Source organism: Seriola aureovittata, chromosome 4 (genome assembly GCF_021018895.1).
Source record: "Seriola aureovittata isolate HTS-2021-v1 ecotype China chromosome 4, ASM2101889v1, whole genome shotgun sequence".
NCBI lineage: Eukaryota > Metazoa > Chordata > Actinopteri > Carangiformes > Carangidae > Seriola > Seriola aureovittata.
The window spans coordinates 13,551,109-13,568,780 of record NC_079367.1 but is presented as its reverse complement, the minus strand read 5'-3'; the positions used below and the strand labels follow the sequence as shown (position 1 = coordinate 13,568,780).

Here is a 17,672-nt window from a genome sequence, read left to right as displayed (position 1 = left end):
GTGCCAAATAGCAGGTCCATGTCAATGGAGTCTCACAGAATCCAGATGAAGTCAGGTGTCAGGGTCGTTTGTGAGTTCACAGCAGTTCAGGCAATTGTATGTTTATATAATGAGAAATATAGCAATCAATAATTTCCTTCTCCAGCTGTTTTGGATTAGAATTGATCGTCTGACTTTAATTCATATGTAATTATAAATTCACATTTGTTTTGGCAGTGGGATAACTTAATGATCTTGGCTTCACTTCATGTGTTTATGTATCCGTTCACCTAAGAGGGAGGGAAGCGGGAGTGTGTAATGTCAAAAACATGGCGCATGCATATTATTTGACTTCCTAGGATAGCCAGTCATTACATTGTATGTGTGCAGATGAGAAAGCTTATGATTATAGGTTGTGATTAAATTAATGTGATGCAGAAAGGAACCTGTAGACTGGCAGTGCATCTACGAGCAGACCTCCAGAGAAAGAGAGAAAGAGAGAGAGAAGATGGAGGAGAAATGAACTGCAAAGAAAAAGAGAGGGAGAGAGAGAGGGAGAGAACGTGATGGTCAACTAAATGTCCTCGACTAAAATAGATACGCTACCAGATGGAGAGATGAGATAGAGATGGAGAAAAGGAAAGAAAGATACAAAATGGCAGTGATAACACAGAGCAAGCAAGAAAGGAGAAAATGAATGCGAGATAAGACTGAGGTTAAAAACAGAAGCGAGGGTGAAAGACATTTGGCTATAGAAGAGAAAAACAGAAGCAGACACAACCATCTCTCTCTCACACTCACTCACATTCACATCACATACAAGCACATATGGGGTTGCACATTATGGCTAAAATCTATATATGAATATTACAAAAAAAAATATTTTGGATATTAATATAGGTCATTATAAGGCAAATTAACGTCAAATGTAAAATAATGAAATTGAAGTTAAAATGAAATGTGCTCCACTGTTGTGCTTCACATTATAAAATAACTTCAAATGTGTAAAACAAAAGCTTTCATTAAAAATTTTTTATAAGTAATATTTTTTTTGCTTGAAATCAATATATCAATGATATCACTCAACGGCAGAATTTTGTAGGATAACACAATGTGATCATGATCTGAAATACCACTGAATGCTGATAAATAATATTGAATTATTTGTCCAGCTATATGCACATGCACCTGTAAGAGAGGAAGAATGAAAGGACACAGAGGAGAATGACAGCAGAAGTGAAAAGATAAAAAATTTACAACCAAGTGTGCAGCAGTTATCAGATGTTTTATCTGAACTCAATAATTGCAAGAAAAGAAGAAACTCTGTCAGATGTTCCCATTTTTACACTTTTTATTGAAACCTTGCATCTATGACCACACAGAAATTTGACTACAAGTTATTTTTCACATTCTATTTATATGTGAAATAAGATTGTACATTATATACACATACTCTGTATTACAGATGTTTTTCAACCAATGAACAATTCAAGAGCTGTTGGGGTGTACAAGGATCAGTTATTACATAAAATTACATAATCTACATGTGTTTTATTTGTCAAAGACAGTTTCATCATACTGTAAACACAAACTCAACACATGGCAAGAGGAAGTTGTGAAATTGTGTGAAAATGAAATTCTTTTGTGTGTGTGTATCAAATGTGTAAAGGTTTTGTATTATCTGAACTGAGGATCTAAAGATAGAGGGTGTCAGATGCTGTATAGATTCTGAAGTCCTCTCACACAAACCTGTGATTTTTGGCTTTATAAATAAACTTGACAGGACTGGAGTGGACTTGAGTTGAATGAGAAAGCAGCATCAGTGTCAGTGTACATGTGTTTCTTCTTTGGCACTTCTGAAAGGGGCACGTGTCTGTATGTACAGCAGGTATGTGTCAGTGTGAGACAGGTGGTTATTTGGATGGGTGTGTCTCTCTCTGTCTCTGTGGAGCTTCAGCCTTCATCTTGAAGCTATCCCAGTAGGCGGGGTCTTCCTCTGTCAGAGGTAAGGCTGAGGCGATGAGGTCGCTGAATGACAGCAGGGTAAATGTGGTGGGAGGAGGAAGAGATGACGGATGAGGCTGACGGGGGGGATAGAAGAAGAGAGGGTTTAATTATAGAAAGAGACTATAAGGTCTAATAGTATTGCTACTAATGATTAATTTTTACCATTAAACCTTTAGCCTATACTCCTCAAAAAGTTATTCTGAATACAAGCAACTGTCAAATGTTAAAACTTATAAATGTTATGTATCCTTACTGCAGAATCTGCTTTGTCCGCTGGTCCGAGTGCTACAGCAACATGATGGTCAACATCCAGCAAGCTCTCCTGCACATCACATACACACACACATCAGCACATGCAAATACGGTGTATAGCTGGCATATCATACTAAATTAAAAAAAATCACCTTTAAGCTAATTCAAATTCAGCACAAAAATACACACGATGACAAAAACTGCATACTCCTACATCCTTATCAGACGTTCATTCATACATTAACCTAGCATGCGTCCACTCATGCATAATCTCTTGAATACATTGAATATATGCATGTGAATATCTACATGTAGTATCTGTCTGCATGATTTCTAAGAAGACGTGAAGAAGAGTGAAGGTGCAGTCGGATAACCCCTGCATTTACATGCAACACATTGCTCTCTAGACGAAACGGTGCCTGTGATACCAAGAAACATCAGCTGCATATGTATTCACTGAAAAATGTCACCATAGAGGTTGTAGAAATAAATCCATTCTACAGTACATATGATTAATACATGTGGCAAAAGCAGATTCATATCCAGTTTTGTGAAATGTATGAAGTGTGAAGTGAATCGATGCAGATGCTTCCCCTTTGTTGGCCTCCTTCCTTTAGCATAAAACATGCTATGGTTGCATTTGCATCTTATATTCACATTTTAAAGAACACATACATTTATCAGCATGCCCACACCCATTGGTTTGGGATGGTGTCCACTCTGTAACATGTACTGCATATACCAATGGTGTGATGGTTCTTTTATTAAAATTGTGTATTTTGCCTTTGATACTGGCAAAATACACTTGGTCAGTAACAGGTGGTCATTGTGTGTATGTGTGTGTGTGTGTAGTGGGGAGTTAGTTACAAAATGGCAGAGAACATGGCAGGGAGAGACATCACCACCAAGAACTGTATTTATTTTTTTGTCTTTTTTGTCACTTTGCTGATAATAAAGAGGAGAGCACTGGTGTCTTTACATTCTGTTTTGAATGTATGAGTGTCCTGTTTATAACTTCCCTCAGCATCTGTCTCTAAAAGCCTGCAGGGGTGACACCACCAGAGGTCAGCAGGAAGTAATAAGTCTTATAGCTGCACTCTGATCCAGCCAATCAGCACACAGTGAGGAAGAGGATGTGAGGTCAACAGCACTGCTGCTCATCTCTCTGGTAACACAGCTCTGAGTGCGTCTATGTGTATATGAGACCAATCCGAGAAATCGATTCGCTTTGAGTTCATTTGACCTCTTTAGGTGACTGCAATCAGTCGCTGATCACAAATATTGATGTGTTGCTGTTGTTGAGGAAATACACAGAGAAGAGCTGTTACACCGAGTGTAGTCAGGTGTGCATGTTTTTTTGTCATTACACTTTACTAAAATATGACATTTTATTTTATTCAAGTGCGTGACTTCCTGGTTTGTGATGTTATAATTTATTATAGCCTTCATGTTTTTGTATAGTATTCAGTGTTACCACTAAACTCACCTGTGTATTTGTCTGGTTAAATCATTGCTGAGTACAGTTGGCGCATTCTGGAGGCATTAATTTCAATCTTTTAAGCAGACTTGCACACTTTGTTAAACTGTGGACAGTGGGAGGGTATTCCATGGCTGATAAGAAATTATATGCATTCATTGAATTCTTTGAATGTTGCTCAGTGTGTGGTTGTTATGTGAATGTTGTTGACGTTAACCTTTTATGTGTGATAAAGTAAGATTTATATTTAGGATGAGTACAGGCATTAAGGCTGCAACTAACACAGAAAACTGTGAGAAAATAAGAAATAATGCAAACCATGAACTTCCAGAGCCATAACGTCTTGCTTTGTCCAAAACCTGAAGGTATGCACGATTTCATTTACAATGACAGAAAACACAATAGAGCACGAAATGCTAGTCCACCATCATCAATCCTTAAAATGTGACTCAAACAATTATTTGATCATTACACTTGTTGCAAATTAATATTCTGCTCTTTGACTAATTCATTAATTGACTAACTCTAGCTTCCAGCTCTATTTGGTAATTTTGCCCTTATTTTTCTTTTGGTCACTTTCTAAGCTGGCCATATGTGCATTTTGTCAGTGTGTCACCCGAATCTTTGTGGCTCTTCTAAACATGGAACTGTTGAATTATAACACTAAATAAATACAAAAGTGTAGGGGGACTTTTTCAGTTTTATAAAATAAATTATTAAAATAATAATAATAACTACTTTTCCTCTTTGCTTCATTTATTCTTGCAACAACCTGCATCTCTTCATCCTTTGTACCCTTTACAAATCCTACATACTGTACAGTATGTTGCTGTTAATTCACTTTTGCCCTACAGTCTATAGTTAAAAACAGGACAAATGCATTACCAGCTACCTGCGATCGATACAAGTGAGCTGTTATTCCCTAGTGTGAAAACACAGACACAAAAACAGCATTAGACCACCATGACCTCGACAGAGGAGAGGAGAGGAGAGGAAAGGAGAGGAGAGGAGTAGAGAGGAGAGGAGAGAAGAGGAGAGGAAACCTTTTCAAACCAGTGGTAACCTTTTAGCAGTCACTTCCTAATCCCTCTGCCACTGGGCATGGAGGACAGGAGTGAGGGGTGGAGGGGAGGAGGAATAGAGAGGAACTACAATTACCATCTCACGGTTGTATGCCTCCACCCACCAGTCAAGTTACAGGAAATATGGTCACAATCTACTCTTCTGCCCTTGAATTACAGTGTTGAATAATGGCCAGAAAAGATTATGATGTCACAGTGAAAGGTGACCTTTGACCTTTTGGATATAAAATGTCATCACTCCTGTTAGACCTTTGTGTGAAATTCTGTCATAATTAGTGTATGAAATCTTGAATTATGGCCAAAAATGTGTTTTGTGAGCTGTTTGAGAGCTGTGAGTGTTTGTGACCTTTGACATTTGACCACCAAAATCTAATCAGCCTATCCTTGAGTCCACAATTGTGGTCAATTTTAAGACATTCGCTCAAGGCGTTCCTGAGATATATAAGAGAAGGACATATTGCAGAGGTCATCAAAGGGAAAGTGGAGAGGAGGGGGAATGAAGGTGATGAGAGAAGACAAGAGGAATGAAAAAAGAGGAGATGAAATGGGAAATAGAAGGGGAGAGGAATGATGATTCTTCTGCTCTGACAGAAAGCTGCACTCCTCTGATCTCTTGTCATGGAGGGCTGGAGGGCCACTTGAGAGCCCCCCTATCCACCTTGTGTGGGTTTCTCTACAGGACCACCTGTGACTCACTTTGCAAATACCTTCCAGGGGGCAGCCAATGGGAGGCGGAGCACAGAGGACCCCACAGCACCCTCCAGCACCACTGCTTTTAAGCTCTTTGGTTTCCTAAAGGCTTCCTCCAACTGCTGCAATACATGCTACTCTTCTAAAAATGACACGAATCTCCCTAATAAAATAAAAAAATAAACAATCACCAGTCAATAACTGTATTAAGAGTTCTGGAATGTATCACATGATTTTACAATAGAGATGGAGTTGCCTCAAAAAACTAGATGTTCAGATTTCCATTCGTCTAAGCACTTAAAGGACTTCTTGTCCATGTAGGCTTAAAAGTTGAGAAAAGAACCCATTCTGGACACTAATGAGAAATGAACACAGAATCCAAATGAAATATCTAAGCCCACTGCATCTTAAACAAGCTATGACACTAGTGGAAAACAGAAAATAAAAAAGTTTGGCAAAATGCCTTTTAAATCTGGCAACTGATCAGCAGCCGAAATCATTGTAGTCTGCTTCCAACACAGACATGTTGCTGTTTCACTTTGGGATGTGTGCAAGCCCACGCTTTTTTGAAATGTAGTGGCTAAACCATTGCATCCATCTTCAGTCTGTTTTTAATTTGTAATTTGACAGAACATGCACAAGAAAGACTAAGTCAAGCTTTTAAGGAATGTTGATGGTAGTTTTTTTTTTTTTTTTTTCCTCTTGTACTCATCGCACTTGCCATCAAACATACTCACTTCAAATATCCAGTCCTCTTCTTCTTCCTCATCTAGATGCATCTTGGTCTGGCGCAGCACCGGGCCCTGTGTGAGTGGTTCAGAAGGCAGGTGAAACTCTACCCTCTGTAGGTTGAAGCCCAGACCTGTGCCAATGGCTTTGATGAAGCTCTCCTTCAGGGCCTTGGTGGAAAGGGAGCAAACAATTTCAGTGGCATGCAGGAAATCATCACAGGCACATAAAGAAAAAAATTATGTTTATATGTCTGACAGCTGAGAAGGATAGTCTGTGTGTTCTTCTTTATGTGTGTGTGTCTTGTATTTTGGCTCGGTAGCACAAAAATTTTAAACCACAACAGATGGGAATCTATGCACACATGTACAACAGAGTGTGTATACAAAAGAGGAACTTTGTTTGTGTGTGTGTATGTGTGTGTGTGTGTGTGTGTGTGTGTGTGTCCAGCCAAATCCAACCCTGCTTGGCAGCCAATGAGCCACAATAACAGTATTACAAGGCTAATCGCTATGGCAACCGTCGAGCTCTGTCATTAGTCAACAGTGTGGTGATGATATCAGAGTTTGACGTCTCTGTGCCACCCTCTCAATCTCACAACATCTTTACTTAGCACCACCATTGCTGTTGCTGTCCATCTGTGTGTGTGTGTGTGTGTGTGCGTGTAGAAAGGAAAGAAAATTAGATTAATGTTAAAAAGGAAAAAAGGGAAAAGAAAGAAAGGATTGTGTGTGTCTGTGAAGATGAAATGCACAATGTGTCCCAATGTGAAGAAAAGACAGACATAAAGGAAATTGTATCTCAAAGGATATTGGCAACGTTATTTTCTCCCTATGTTTCATTCTCACACACACACATACACACATATACAAAAAAAAAAACACCGCCTGCAGGACCCAGCAGCAATGCAATGTGACGACAGGGTAGTATGATTGCTATGGTTACCCAGTGGCGGTAGAACGCGGCAAGCTGCTGGTGCTCTGAGCCGGCTGATTGGATGACGCTCCACTCGTACGCTGTAAACTGACGAGTCATGATGCGGAAAAACTCCGGCACAGAACTGCTACCTGGAGGGAGGGAGGGCAAAAAAGACAGGGAAGAGGAAGGAAAGAGAGAGGAAGATGGAGACAGAAGGGAAGGAGAGGAGGGAGATGAAGGAAAAGCAATGTGAGGAAAGAGGAAGATGGAGGAAGGTGTCAAATGAAAAAGAGTTTCTTAAGATTATTTCAAACACAAAGCTTTTGAGATTCCTGTGGAATCACAAGCATGTAGTCCACACACACCCACACACACACATTTGTACACACAAGCCTTGGCACACAGCTTTCACACCCACAAGACAACACTGACTCCTTGTGGTTGAGTTGGAAAATACACAAACAAAGCCATCTCTGCCTTATATTTGTTGTTTTCTGTGTGTGTGTGTGTGTGTGTGTGTGTGTGTGTGTGTGTGTGTGTTTGTGTGTGTGTAATAACATGTGTGTGTGCTTTTTTGTCCCTAAGTCAAACTATTTCCCATGCTTAATGCCAAAACTGTTCAGACTGTAGTCCTCTCAAAGCCATCTCTTACTCCGTTTTCTCCATTTTCTTCCCACAGCTGACCTTACTCTCAAAGCTAGTCTCATCTGACTCACTACTTGACTATAGCTGCTCACTTCATTCCTTTGCCCTTTCTCCCAGATAATATTTCAGCAAGTGACATCTAATCTCCTGGGATGAGGGGGCTTGTTTTCTGCCTGAAGAAAAAAATACAACAAATTTATAATGTATGGCCACTTCAGGTTGCTCTGTCATGTGTGAGCATGTTCATTCAGCTCTAAGGAGGATGTAATTTTACTCATGGACTATACTGGTTTCTGTAAGAATTATCTGTATCCAGTTTGAAAAATTGGAAAACTATAAAAGCTCTATTTTTATGATTTAATACCCAGTGATATATACATAGATCTCAGCACGTCTGCAAATATTAACTGATATTATTAGTGTTGCTTTAAATGTTAACCTCAGCATTTACCTGGCATGGTGGTTTTCATGAGATCCACTCCCACTTGCACCCCCTGCTCTGCAGCGAGCACAGCATAGTCCCCCTGGTGAGAGAGGTTGAAACTCCAGGCAGCATCAGAATCTGAACTGTCCTGGGTGCAGACAATGAGAGGGGAGATATTGCAATAATAAATATACTCAATTATAGGAAAATAAACATGAGTATCAGGGAACTACTTGGTGGCTTCTATGTTAAGTTCTAGACTGAAATAGAGAAAAGTAAGTCAAACAAAACTGTTCAGGCTGTAGTGTTTATTTATGTCTTGAGCTTAGAATGACCAGTGTCGAGGTTGCACTTAGGCTAGGGTGGTGGGGTATTGCTTGTTCGTGGAAAAAAATGAAACAATTATAACTTCTGCGATGAGGACATAATTTATATTATTACAAGTATTTTTTATTAAATTATCATTTATTAACGGACTCCTCTTATGGGTGCCCACAGGACACACTAATAAACACTTACATCTGCTTACAACTACATCATAGTGTGTTAAAACCAAATGTTAATATACTGCTTATTACTGGGGGGGACTTAAAGTAAAGTGTTAGAGTGTGCAAATATGATTTACATCCAAGTGTGTCTCCCATCTTGCACTGCAGTATTTGTAGAAGACCAACTAACCATCAGCGGTGCTGCCAGGTAAGGTTTCCCTCTGGGAGATCGCTCCAGTCTGATCTCTGTCCATGGGACCCCCATCCTCTCACAGACAAACCTCCTGAGCAACAACCTGCCAGCCTGACGAGATAACATACACACCGAGGGTTACAGACGGGTATCTTGATATGATGTGAGAGGGGAAGCTGACAGAAAGTTTTACAGTCAGACTCACCATGGCTGATTTCGCATCCTTGGCAAACACAAACTGCCCGATCCTGTCTTTCTCTTCTCTCTGAATGCAGCGGGCAGCGAACAGCCAGTCGCACCTGCTCGGTGTCCACGACCCACAGCGAAAAGCCCACCGGACAGACCCCATCTCCTCACCTCTGTCCCACCCTCTCATCTGGATTCGACTTTACTTTAGGCTGCTCACACACTCTTAGTGAGCTAACGTTAGCATCACGCGTTAGCATGTAGGGGTTTGACTGGCAACAACACTCAGGAAATGTTCAATCTGAGACATTCCGGGTTTCACTGGTGAGCAGTGACATGAGGACTGTTCATAAAACTACTCTAAACAGACCCAACTTACAAACAGTTTGGCTGAGACAGCAGTGAGTCCCGGCGAGAGTCAATGTCGTCATAAGTGGGCGCGGTGGAGGATTGACCAATAGGAGCGATCAACTAACGACACCTTCAAATGCTGCCAGGAATATTTTAAATACAAACAAGTCGCGTTGAATTAGTGAGAAAAATGGCTTGATTGTACTGCAGTGTTCGCGTGGTTGAGATGTTACACTTGAGAGGGAAATGTCTTAGGTTGTGTGAAAACGGTTAAAGTTTCGTATGTCACCCAGGTTACCTGAAATATATCACATCGCGTACAACTCTGAATAAGTGGGTACCCCCTTTCCACTGTAATTGAATGGCAAAGGTAGCGATGTGCTGCGTGTAAATAAAAACAATAAAAACAAAAACTGAAATTCTTCTATTGCAGGGCTATTTCAACTGACTTTCCGACTAGCATCTGAATCTTCTGCACAAATTGAAAATCGTATTATAAGTTTTCCGAGGTGTCCATGAAAGCAGCATGAAAATTGCATTTCTCCGATGTTGTTTTGCTTGCGGTATATCTGTATGCTCAAGGTGAGTTGTTTTCACGATATATCACAAATAACGCTTCACTGGAGGTGATAGGAGGACAGACAATGCATAAAAGAACAATACTTTTCTGATCGTGATGATGAAAATGTATTGTGTTCGTCTGGTTAGAAAAATAAGAATCTCCTTATATCCCTCGAAAAAAAAAACGTTATTTTAATTAGAAATATTTAGAAGACACACGAGGGCATAACCTAGAAGCACATATAGCATATATAGGTATTTTGTTTGCATATAGGCTAACAGTGAACGTACAAGTAAAATATTCATGAAATGTATGTTTTTATGTAAATTTAATATTTTTAGTATAATTTATAAAAATATATGTATTAGATTGTTGAGTGTTTGGCTGTAGTAGCTAAACAGGAGAGGTAAGAGCCACGTTGCTGGTTAAAGTGCTGCAGAAAAAATTGGTACATCAGCAGAATTTCTTTGCTGACAAGTCAGCATCTGCAAATTCACCATTTTTTCATTCAACCTAAAAAAATCTGCATTTCTGTTTATTGACTGTTAATTGGCGATTGTTTTATATTTTAGTTAATGAGGGATCATTAATGACTCAAAAATGAATGATTGAATGAATGAATGAATGAATGAATGAATCACAAAAATAATTCCCACACTGCCACCCATACAAAGAGCATCTTTCCAGTGATCTACCATAAAATGAGTTTCCACCTTTCCACCTTAATCTTAACCTTAAGGCACCACATGTCAGCATTTCCATGCAAAAAAAGGTGACAGTAACGTATTACACTTAAACTACATGTTATGTGCTTTATTCACTTTATTTATTTATTTGCAGTCTGTTTCTCTATGTTGTAATTTGGCTGCTTCTTCGGTCACATACAGCTGTTGCATGTATGTTTGGCCTGGAAGAGGATATCATTCATCTGTGATTTCTCCCTTTTTTCACATCAAAGGTTTTTAATGTTCTGATTCTCAACATTAACTACTCTGTTTTATCTGCAGGAAGACTGCTGAGCCATTTCAGCCTGTGATGCTTCTCTACCCATGTAAACTCCTGGCAGCCTGGCAGCGATCCAGTCCAGAAAATACAGTTGGAGAATCCAGCAAATCTTGTTAGAACAATTCTCTCTGGCCTCACCTACATCACATCAGGGCCTCATCAAGGCAGGGAGTGAACCCTCCACTGAATCTGGGAAAAAAGAGGGCTTTTGACGATTTACTCCTCCAGCACACCTGGCGTGACCTCTGCAGCTACCCACACTTCTATCCACTGGATATTTTCATAACTCCAAGTCTCAGATGTCGTTACACAGCCTGTAGTATAACAGCTGGGATCAGTCTCCCAAGTGGGAAACATCACAAGGACTGCTGGAGCCACAGCAAAATTCCTCCCCAATGAAAACTGTTGTGTTTTTGATGGGAAGCTATACTGCTACATATGGACTAACCTTTACAACAGATGTCCACACTTCTCTCCATCTGAGGGCTGTCACCTCTTTACTCTGACCTTTGACCTGCCTCTCTCTGTAGCCTTGTTTCTGTTGTCCCTCTCTATTCTGATAACTCCCCCTTTATTTTTCTATTCCTCCTTTCATACTTACACCTCCCTCTCCCCCTTGTCTTTCTTGCCCGTTTTTTCCTAGTTACCTCTTTGTCCCTCTGTTATTCTCTCTGCCTTTCTTTACCCTCTTTGCTGCCAAGCTGGATTTCCTGCAGGTGAAACATCTGAAGAGGAAAAGGAAGAGCAACTACAGCGTGAGAGAAACACAGACTCTCATCAGGGAGATCCACAAGAGGAGGGATGTGTTGTTCTCCAGACAGCAGGTGTAGCTTTTCTCTGATCATTCTCTGTGATCTCTGTCGTCTGAAGCGTGTGCCAAGCTAAGCACATCAGCAGCAGCAAGAACAGCGGCACAGACCAATTAGCTAATTCTCCTGTCCTGTCTAATTAGCAACTTTCTGCCTTTCTGTACCTCTTTGAAACCACAAAGTTAAATGTGCAACTTAAGTTTTTATACCAGTTTTTGCCATGTAAGTCTCAATGAGTGTACTCACTCATTGTCGCCAAAAAAGCTGCACTCATGTTTTTTTCAGATTTATAATATATACAGAATAGCACAAATTCGTTTAAGGGGGTTTTGACACAGTTTACTAACATGCTAATCTAAAAAGCAAGTCACAACTACAAGTAAAAAACTAGACTGATCTATCCCCCAGGTCAATATATTGGCCGATGTTAGTAGATACACTGGCACCAACATTTATGTAGGCCAATAAGTTACATGAAACTGCAGTACAGAAATGCCAAGATATGTTTAAAATCATTTAGAAGCAGTGTCTCATTATCTCCATCGACCACCAGAGAGCACTGATGATTTATTTTCCACCTGAAAAATGTTTTGCATACACAAACTTTGGTCACAGTTCTTCTTAAAAAAAAAACTTTACATTTAAGGGATACTTGTCAAAAATGTTTATATTTTGCATTTATGAAAAAAAATCTAACTACTGATTGATTTTTAAATTATGTATCACCACACTCCACAGCCATTAAAGCTCTTTGCTAGAATAAAACAATGTAATTGTTTGTTCTTGTTCTTCTTCTCTTCTTTGTGTCTTAACAGAACACAGCTGTTAATGAGCTGAAGAGACAGGCATGGGAAGAAGTGGCACGAGGTGTCAACTCACTGGGGGAGGGCGAGTTACGAACTGCTGCTGAAGTGTGTTTATTTCTGTGTTGAAATCACACTTTTATCATCTTCCAGTCTTTATTTCTTGGAGTTCCTTCAGAAAAATAAAAAGCTCACCCTCTTTAATTTCTAAATTAACGCTGGTTCCTGAACTTCTCTTTTACAGGTGAAGCGACGTTACCTGGACTGGCGTGCACTGATGAAGAGGAAGCAGCTTCAGGCTGAGTTCTCTCTCTCCTTCTCCTCACCCTCGTCTCTGGCCCCAAAGACGGAGTACGATCAGTCCTCCCCTGAGCATGAGGCAGCTTCTCTGGGGTCTGGGTGCGACCAGCTGCTCGACCTCTCAGGCCTCCCAAAGGACTGTCACTGCGACTGGCCGGAGCTGGCGGCTCTCGGTGAGCCAAGCGGTCATGCCTTGATGGCACCGCCAGACATGAAGATGGAGGACCACGTCAGTGAATACAGAGTAAGAGACAGAAACGCATCATCCAGTAGTGCCTGTGTGTGTACAATAACAATAGAAGACAGAACCTTTGTCCTTACCCCACAGATTCCCTTTATAGGTTACATATTCTGATTAAACCCATCAAATTCTATTGAATAAATTTTCATGGACATGAGGACGAAGTGATTCTCTCAGACACTTTAATGCTTTTTGATACAGAGCTCGTGTTAAAGCCACTCCTGTTATGAGGGGACAAGTAGTCTGTATTGAAATGTAAGCATTTGCTAATGTGTTAATTAGCTTAATGAATGTCCTCACCAGCAGAGGTAGTTAGGTTTAATATATCACTGTGATTATGTGACACATTTTGTAGCTCAAGTGGCTCTTGTTAATCCAGTCTTTTGATTTGGCTCATGTAGGTTCACAAGGTGGAGATCGAATTAAATGAAAGAGGTATTAATTAATGAGGATTTAGTTTAAACTCGACATCGAAATGTAACTTTTTTTGTGATTGCACAAAGATCTCTTAACAGTTATCTTGAAAATGTCTGACCTCCTTGGCTGTAAGTCCTTTTATTACTAATTGTTACTTAAACAAATCTTCAGTCTCAGTATCATCAGCCAGACAATCTGCAGTAGTGTTAGAGGTGGTTTTGTGTGTCAGACCACAACATGGTAAACGTATAGCACATGAAAGTATCAGTTGGAGTCTCATTGCTTTGGGGTGTAAATCATTTAGGAGACGAACCCCTGACATACAAAATACTACCTTAAAGTGACTCAAAAATGGTAATATGCTAACACACAAAATAAATCTGACGTCAGTATAAAAACTGTACAACATTCTGTGCATCATAGATAAACAATATATCGAAGCTGGAGAAGTCTGCATATTCTGATGCCTAGTCTTTTGTATAGGTCAAGCCTACATTTCCCATAATGCATGTTGATCACATCTTCCTTCATCCTTCATTAGACATTTAGACATTTGAAAAAGTCTCTCCAGAGTGACATTACACAGCTGTTCTCACAAGCTGAGTAACAGTACTTGCATGATGAGTAAACTGAACTACATTCTGTATGTAAAATCGCAAGTGTCCCTTTTATGATGTCACTCTCTCCCTCCAGCTGGATGGTGATGGTGATGTAGGAGATGGAGAAATAGATGAAGATGATATTCCCTCCCTCCTCAGCGACATTGAGTCCCGTGGCGACGGGCATGTTGGCGATGTTTACTCCCACAGTGACTTGGGCACTCTCGGCTCTTCCAAGACTCCGAGCTCCACCACCAACCGAGACCTGCCGCTGGCTGCCGGCCTGATGGGAATGGCGCCTCATGCTCTGAGTGGACTCAACAATCATGAAAACATGGGCGCAGGGTTTCTGGTCGCTGTTGAGAAACAGCGACTGGAGCTGGAAAAACAACGCCTAGCTGTGGAAACCGAACGCCTGGCGGTGGAGAAAGAGCGGCTGGTGGTGGAGAAGGAGCGACTTCATCAGATGGAGGTGGAGAGGGAACGACTGCAGCTGGAAAGAGAGAGGTTGCAGGTGGAGAGGGAGAGGCTGAGACTTTTGTTCCTCAGCCAATCAGAGCACATAGACTCCTCTTTTAACCTGCCACCGCAACAAGGCCCGCCCTCGTCCTCCACGCCTTCTTTATCCTGTACTCATGATGGACAGAGGGAGAGAGAGAAGGAAGGTAAAGGATGGATGTCGGTGGTGGATCTGGAGACAGAGAGGTTAAAACTGGAGAAAGAGAGACTGCAGCTGGAGAAGGAGAGACTGCAGTTCTTCAAATTTGAGGCGGCAGACTGCAGATTGAGAGAGAACGCCTCCAGGTGGAGAAAGAGAGAATGCAGCTGCACAAAGATCATCAGAGCCACTGATTACAGAGAGAAAGTGGAGGGTGAAAGTGACAAATAAATTAGATTTTCACCAGCTTCTGAGTTTTTCTTTTAATGCTGAAAAGAACACAGCATTTGCATCTGAGACTGCTTCCTAATTAACCCTAATTTCATACACCCACATATCCTTAAAGAAGGTGTGAGCCATTTAAACGACCATTACTGATTAGAATTTGGCCAAGGAGAAGACAGACATGGAGGGCTGGCATATTTATGACCATCACGATAAAGCAGTGCCTTATAATGTCTTCATGAAATGGGTTGACAGGACAGAAAAGACGCCATGATAATAAATATGTTGGAGTTGTTTGGCACACACAGCTGGTTATTAGCGGAACATATAACATACGTTTGTTTGCAGATGTTCAGTGCCCCATGCAAATACACTAATGCACACATTGTGCAGTATAGAACATTAAATGCCGAGATATATGTATAAATGTTTTGTATTCGTATATATGACAGAATGGGATCGTGATGTCTTAACCCTGCATTTATGCATCAAATCTGTGCCAGTTAATCTACTGCATGGGTGCTCGCCTCTATAATGTAGCTTCCAACATTGAAAAAAAACAAAAGCACACAACTGTTACTTGTACAGAGAGATTTTCTATGCTGTTTATGTTTTGCTGTCAAGTGCTTGTGTTAAAATATTGTTTACATGGAAATAGTTGTGACTTTGTGCATTCGCCTGCCGGCTTTAAACTGATATTTCACATTTGTTATTTTTCACAGCAGGAATGTTTGTAGCAGGAAAAGCGTGTGTGACAAGTGTGTTTAACAATAACATTGACAGTGGCTCTGTTCTATTCAATTGCCCCACTAAGCCACGACAGTGTGACAGTGAGGACCCTCAAACTGAAGCAGCTAATCATTTCTATTGTTTACACCTGTGCTTTACCCACTGTGACATATGTGAAAATGTCTTCTGTGAAAAAGGCCTATTGATGCTTTTGACATAAAGATTTGTGGACTTGGAAAAGAAGATCTGTGGTGAGCAGACACTGGATGTTTGGTTTGCATGATGGAAAATTTAAGTATTGCTTTAAAGTTATGTTTTCAACTTATACTTAACTTGTTCAACTTAAGTTCTGTTGTGCTATAAACATACTGTAAAGTGTTACTGGCTACTGGAAACTACACCACTCTTTCTCCATAATACAATACCTTTTGGTTATGTTGTAACAAACAATTATTCTTTTTACATCCTGAGTAAATACCAGTTTGTCTCTTTAAAGAATTTATGACCTGACCAGCAGACTTATTTTATTATTTTCTTTTCTCTATCTGTGATATGCATGTACATGTATTTATATGTCTTTTTTATCATTTCTTACAGTCCCTGTGGCTCTATGTCACTAAGTTTGTAAGGAATCTTTGTTGAGTACAGAAAATGTGACTTCCAGACAAATTTTGTAGTGATCAGAGGTGAATAAAATCTGCATTACACGTCCAAGCCCTGAAGTACTGCTTTTGACGACCAGCCTCTGTGGTCTCTCTCATGTCTTTATGTTCTTTGTATTGCCTTTAAAGAATAATGGCAAAAGAGAATAAGAAGACAATTGTTTTTTTTGTCTCTGCTGTGTTGATGCTCCTAAGGAAGCCTATCGGGGGTTCCCAGATCAGTGCAGGCAAATGAGAGGAGAAAGAGACAAGCATTAAAAATCACTTTGAGAGCTTAACACTGATGCACTGCACAAACCCCGTTTCCTTAAAGAGTCAACTATTGAGGATTTCAGTAAAACTGATGTAACCTGGTGACACTTGTGCTTTCTTTTTTTACATTTCAGTTTTAAAATGTCTTACTGTACTATACAGTATGTCCCAATGGCATGAATGCATGGACAATATGTTTTGTGTAAAAACTGCAAAACTGGAGCCACAGACTCTTAACCGAACAGAGACACTAAAGCTGTTTTGTTGGGGATGACAAAGACACATCTAAATCCGTAAGTGAGACTTCTTTTAAACTCTAGAATCACCTGAGCTCCTAAACAAACAGGGGGCTCAAAGCACGCAGATCGAATCACAAAGACTAGTTTATTTTTCCGTCTAAGGATTATTTTGCTGTCTGCCTGTGAGATGAAAGCTACATATATATAAAAGGTCCTTCTTTAGCTCTATCTGGATTTAGACCTGGCAAGGAAATCTACCATATTGTTATTAGAAGAGTACCTCAGCAGCACTAGAGGCATGCAGAGACTTGACTGACTGCTGCACAGATTATATGTGTGTGTCTGAGACATGGCAACTCTGGACAGAGGTGGAGAATAAAATGGTATAATATTTTCTTTGTGGTACACAGTTTTGAATTTGGAAAGTCAAACCAGCTAAAGTTAAAATGAAGAAAAGGAACATTCTGGGCTGAAACATTGTCCACAGACTGAGATGCCTCAGGTCATCTAGCAGATTGTTCCACAATTGATGACAATAAAAACTACAAGCTGCCGGCCAATTGGTCACACACCTCACTGGTGGTACAGCTTCACAGGTCTTTGCCCATCTTTGCCCCTAACACCTTAAAAACATGTCTGATATTCAGTAAACCCTGGTATTTTGAAATTTGAGGATCCAGTGGATGGACCTTACAGGTATTTCTGAGTAGACTTGCTGCAGAATTTTACTTGACCAATAATTTTATTGCT

The 17,672-nt window shown here is 40.3% G+C and overlaps 2 protein-coding genes across 2 annotated transcripts; one reads left to right on the top strand and one right to left on the bottom strand.

Annotated features, from left to right (window-relative positions):
• Window positions 1-1,308: 1,308 nt before the first annotated feature.
• Window positions 1,309-9,492, bottom strand: aasdhppt (aminoadipate-semialdehyde dehydrogenase-phosphopantetheinyl transferase). The gene is made up of 7 exons (XM_056373157.1): window positions 9,090-9,492; window positions 8,882-8,995; window positions 8,231-8,351; window positions 7,162-7,283; window positions 6,225-6,386; window positions 2,240-2,308; window positions 1,309-2,060 (listed from the first exon to the last, which is right to left on the bottom strand). Exons 1-7 carry the CDS (start codon window positions 9,258-9,260, stop codon window positions 1,893-1,895), a joined length of 927 nt encoding a protein of 308 aa, XP_056229132.1. The 5' UTR covers window positions 9,261-9,492; the 3' UTR covers window positions 1,309-1,892.
• A 2,059-nt stretch (window positions 9,493-11,551) lies between these two features.
• msantd4 (Myb/SANT-like DNA-binding domain containing 4 with coiled-coils) lies at window positions 11,552-16,483 on the top strand (the record flags this gene model as incomplete). Its single annotated transcript, XM_056374191.1, is given in 5 exon segments — window positions 11,552-11,812; window positions 12,613-12,708; window positions 12,845-13,144; window positions 14,252-14,924; window positions 14,927-16,483. Coding segments are annotated over 5 exon segments (1,413 nt in total), but the record flags the coding sequence as incomplete, so codon positions are not given.
• Between the last annotated feature and the right edge of the window lie 1,189 nt (window positions 16,484-17,672).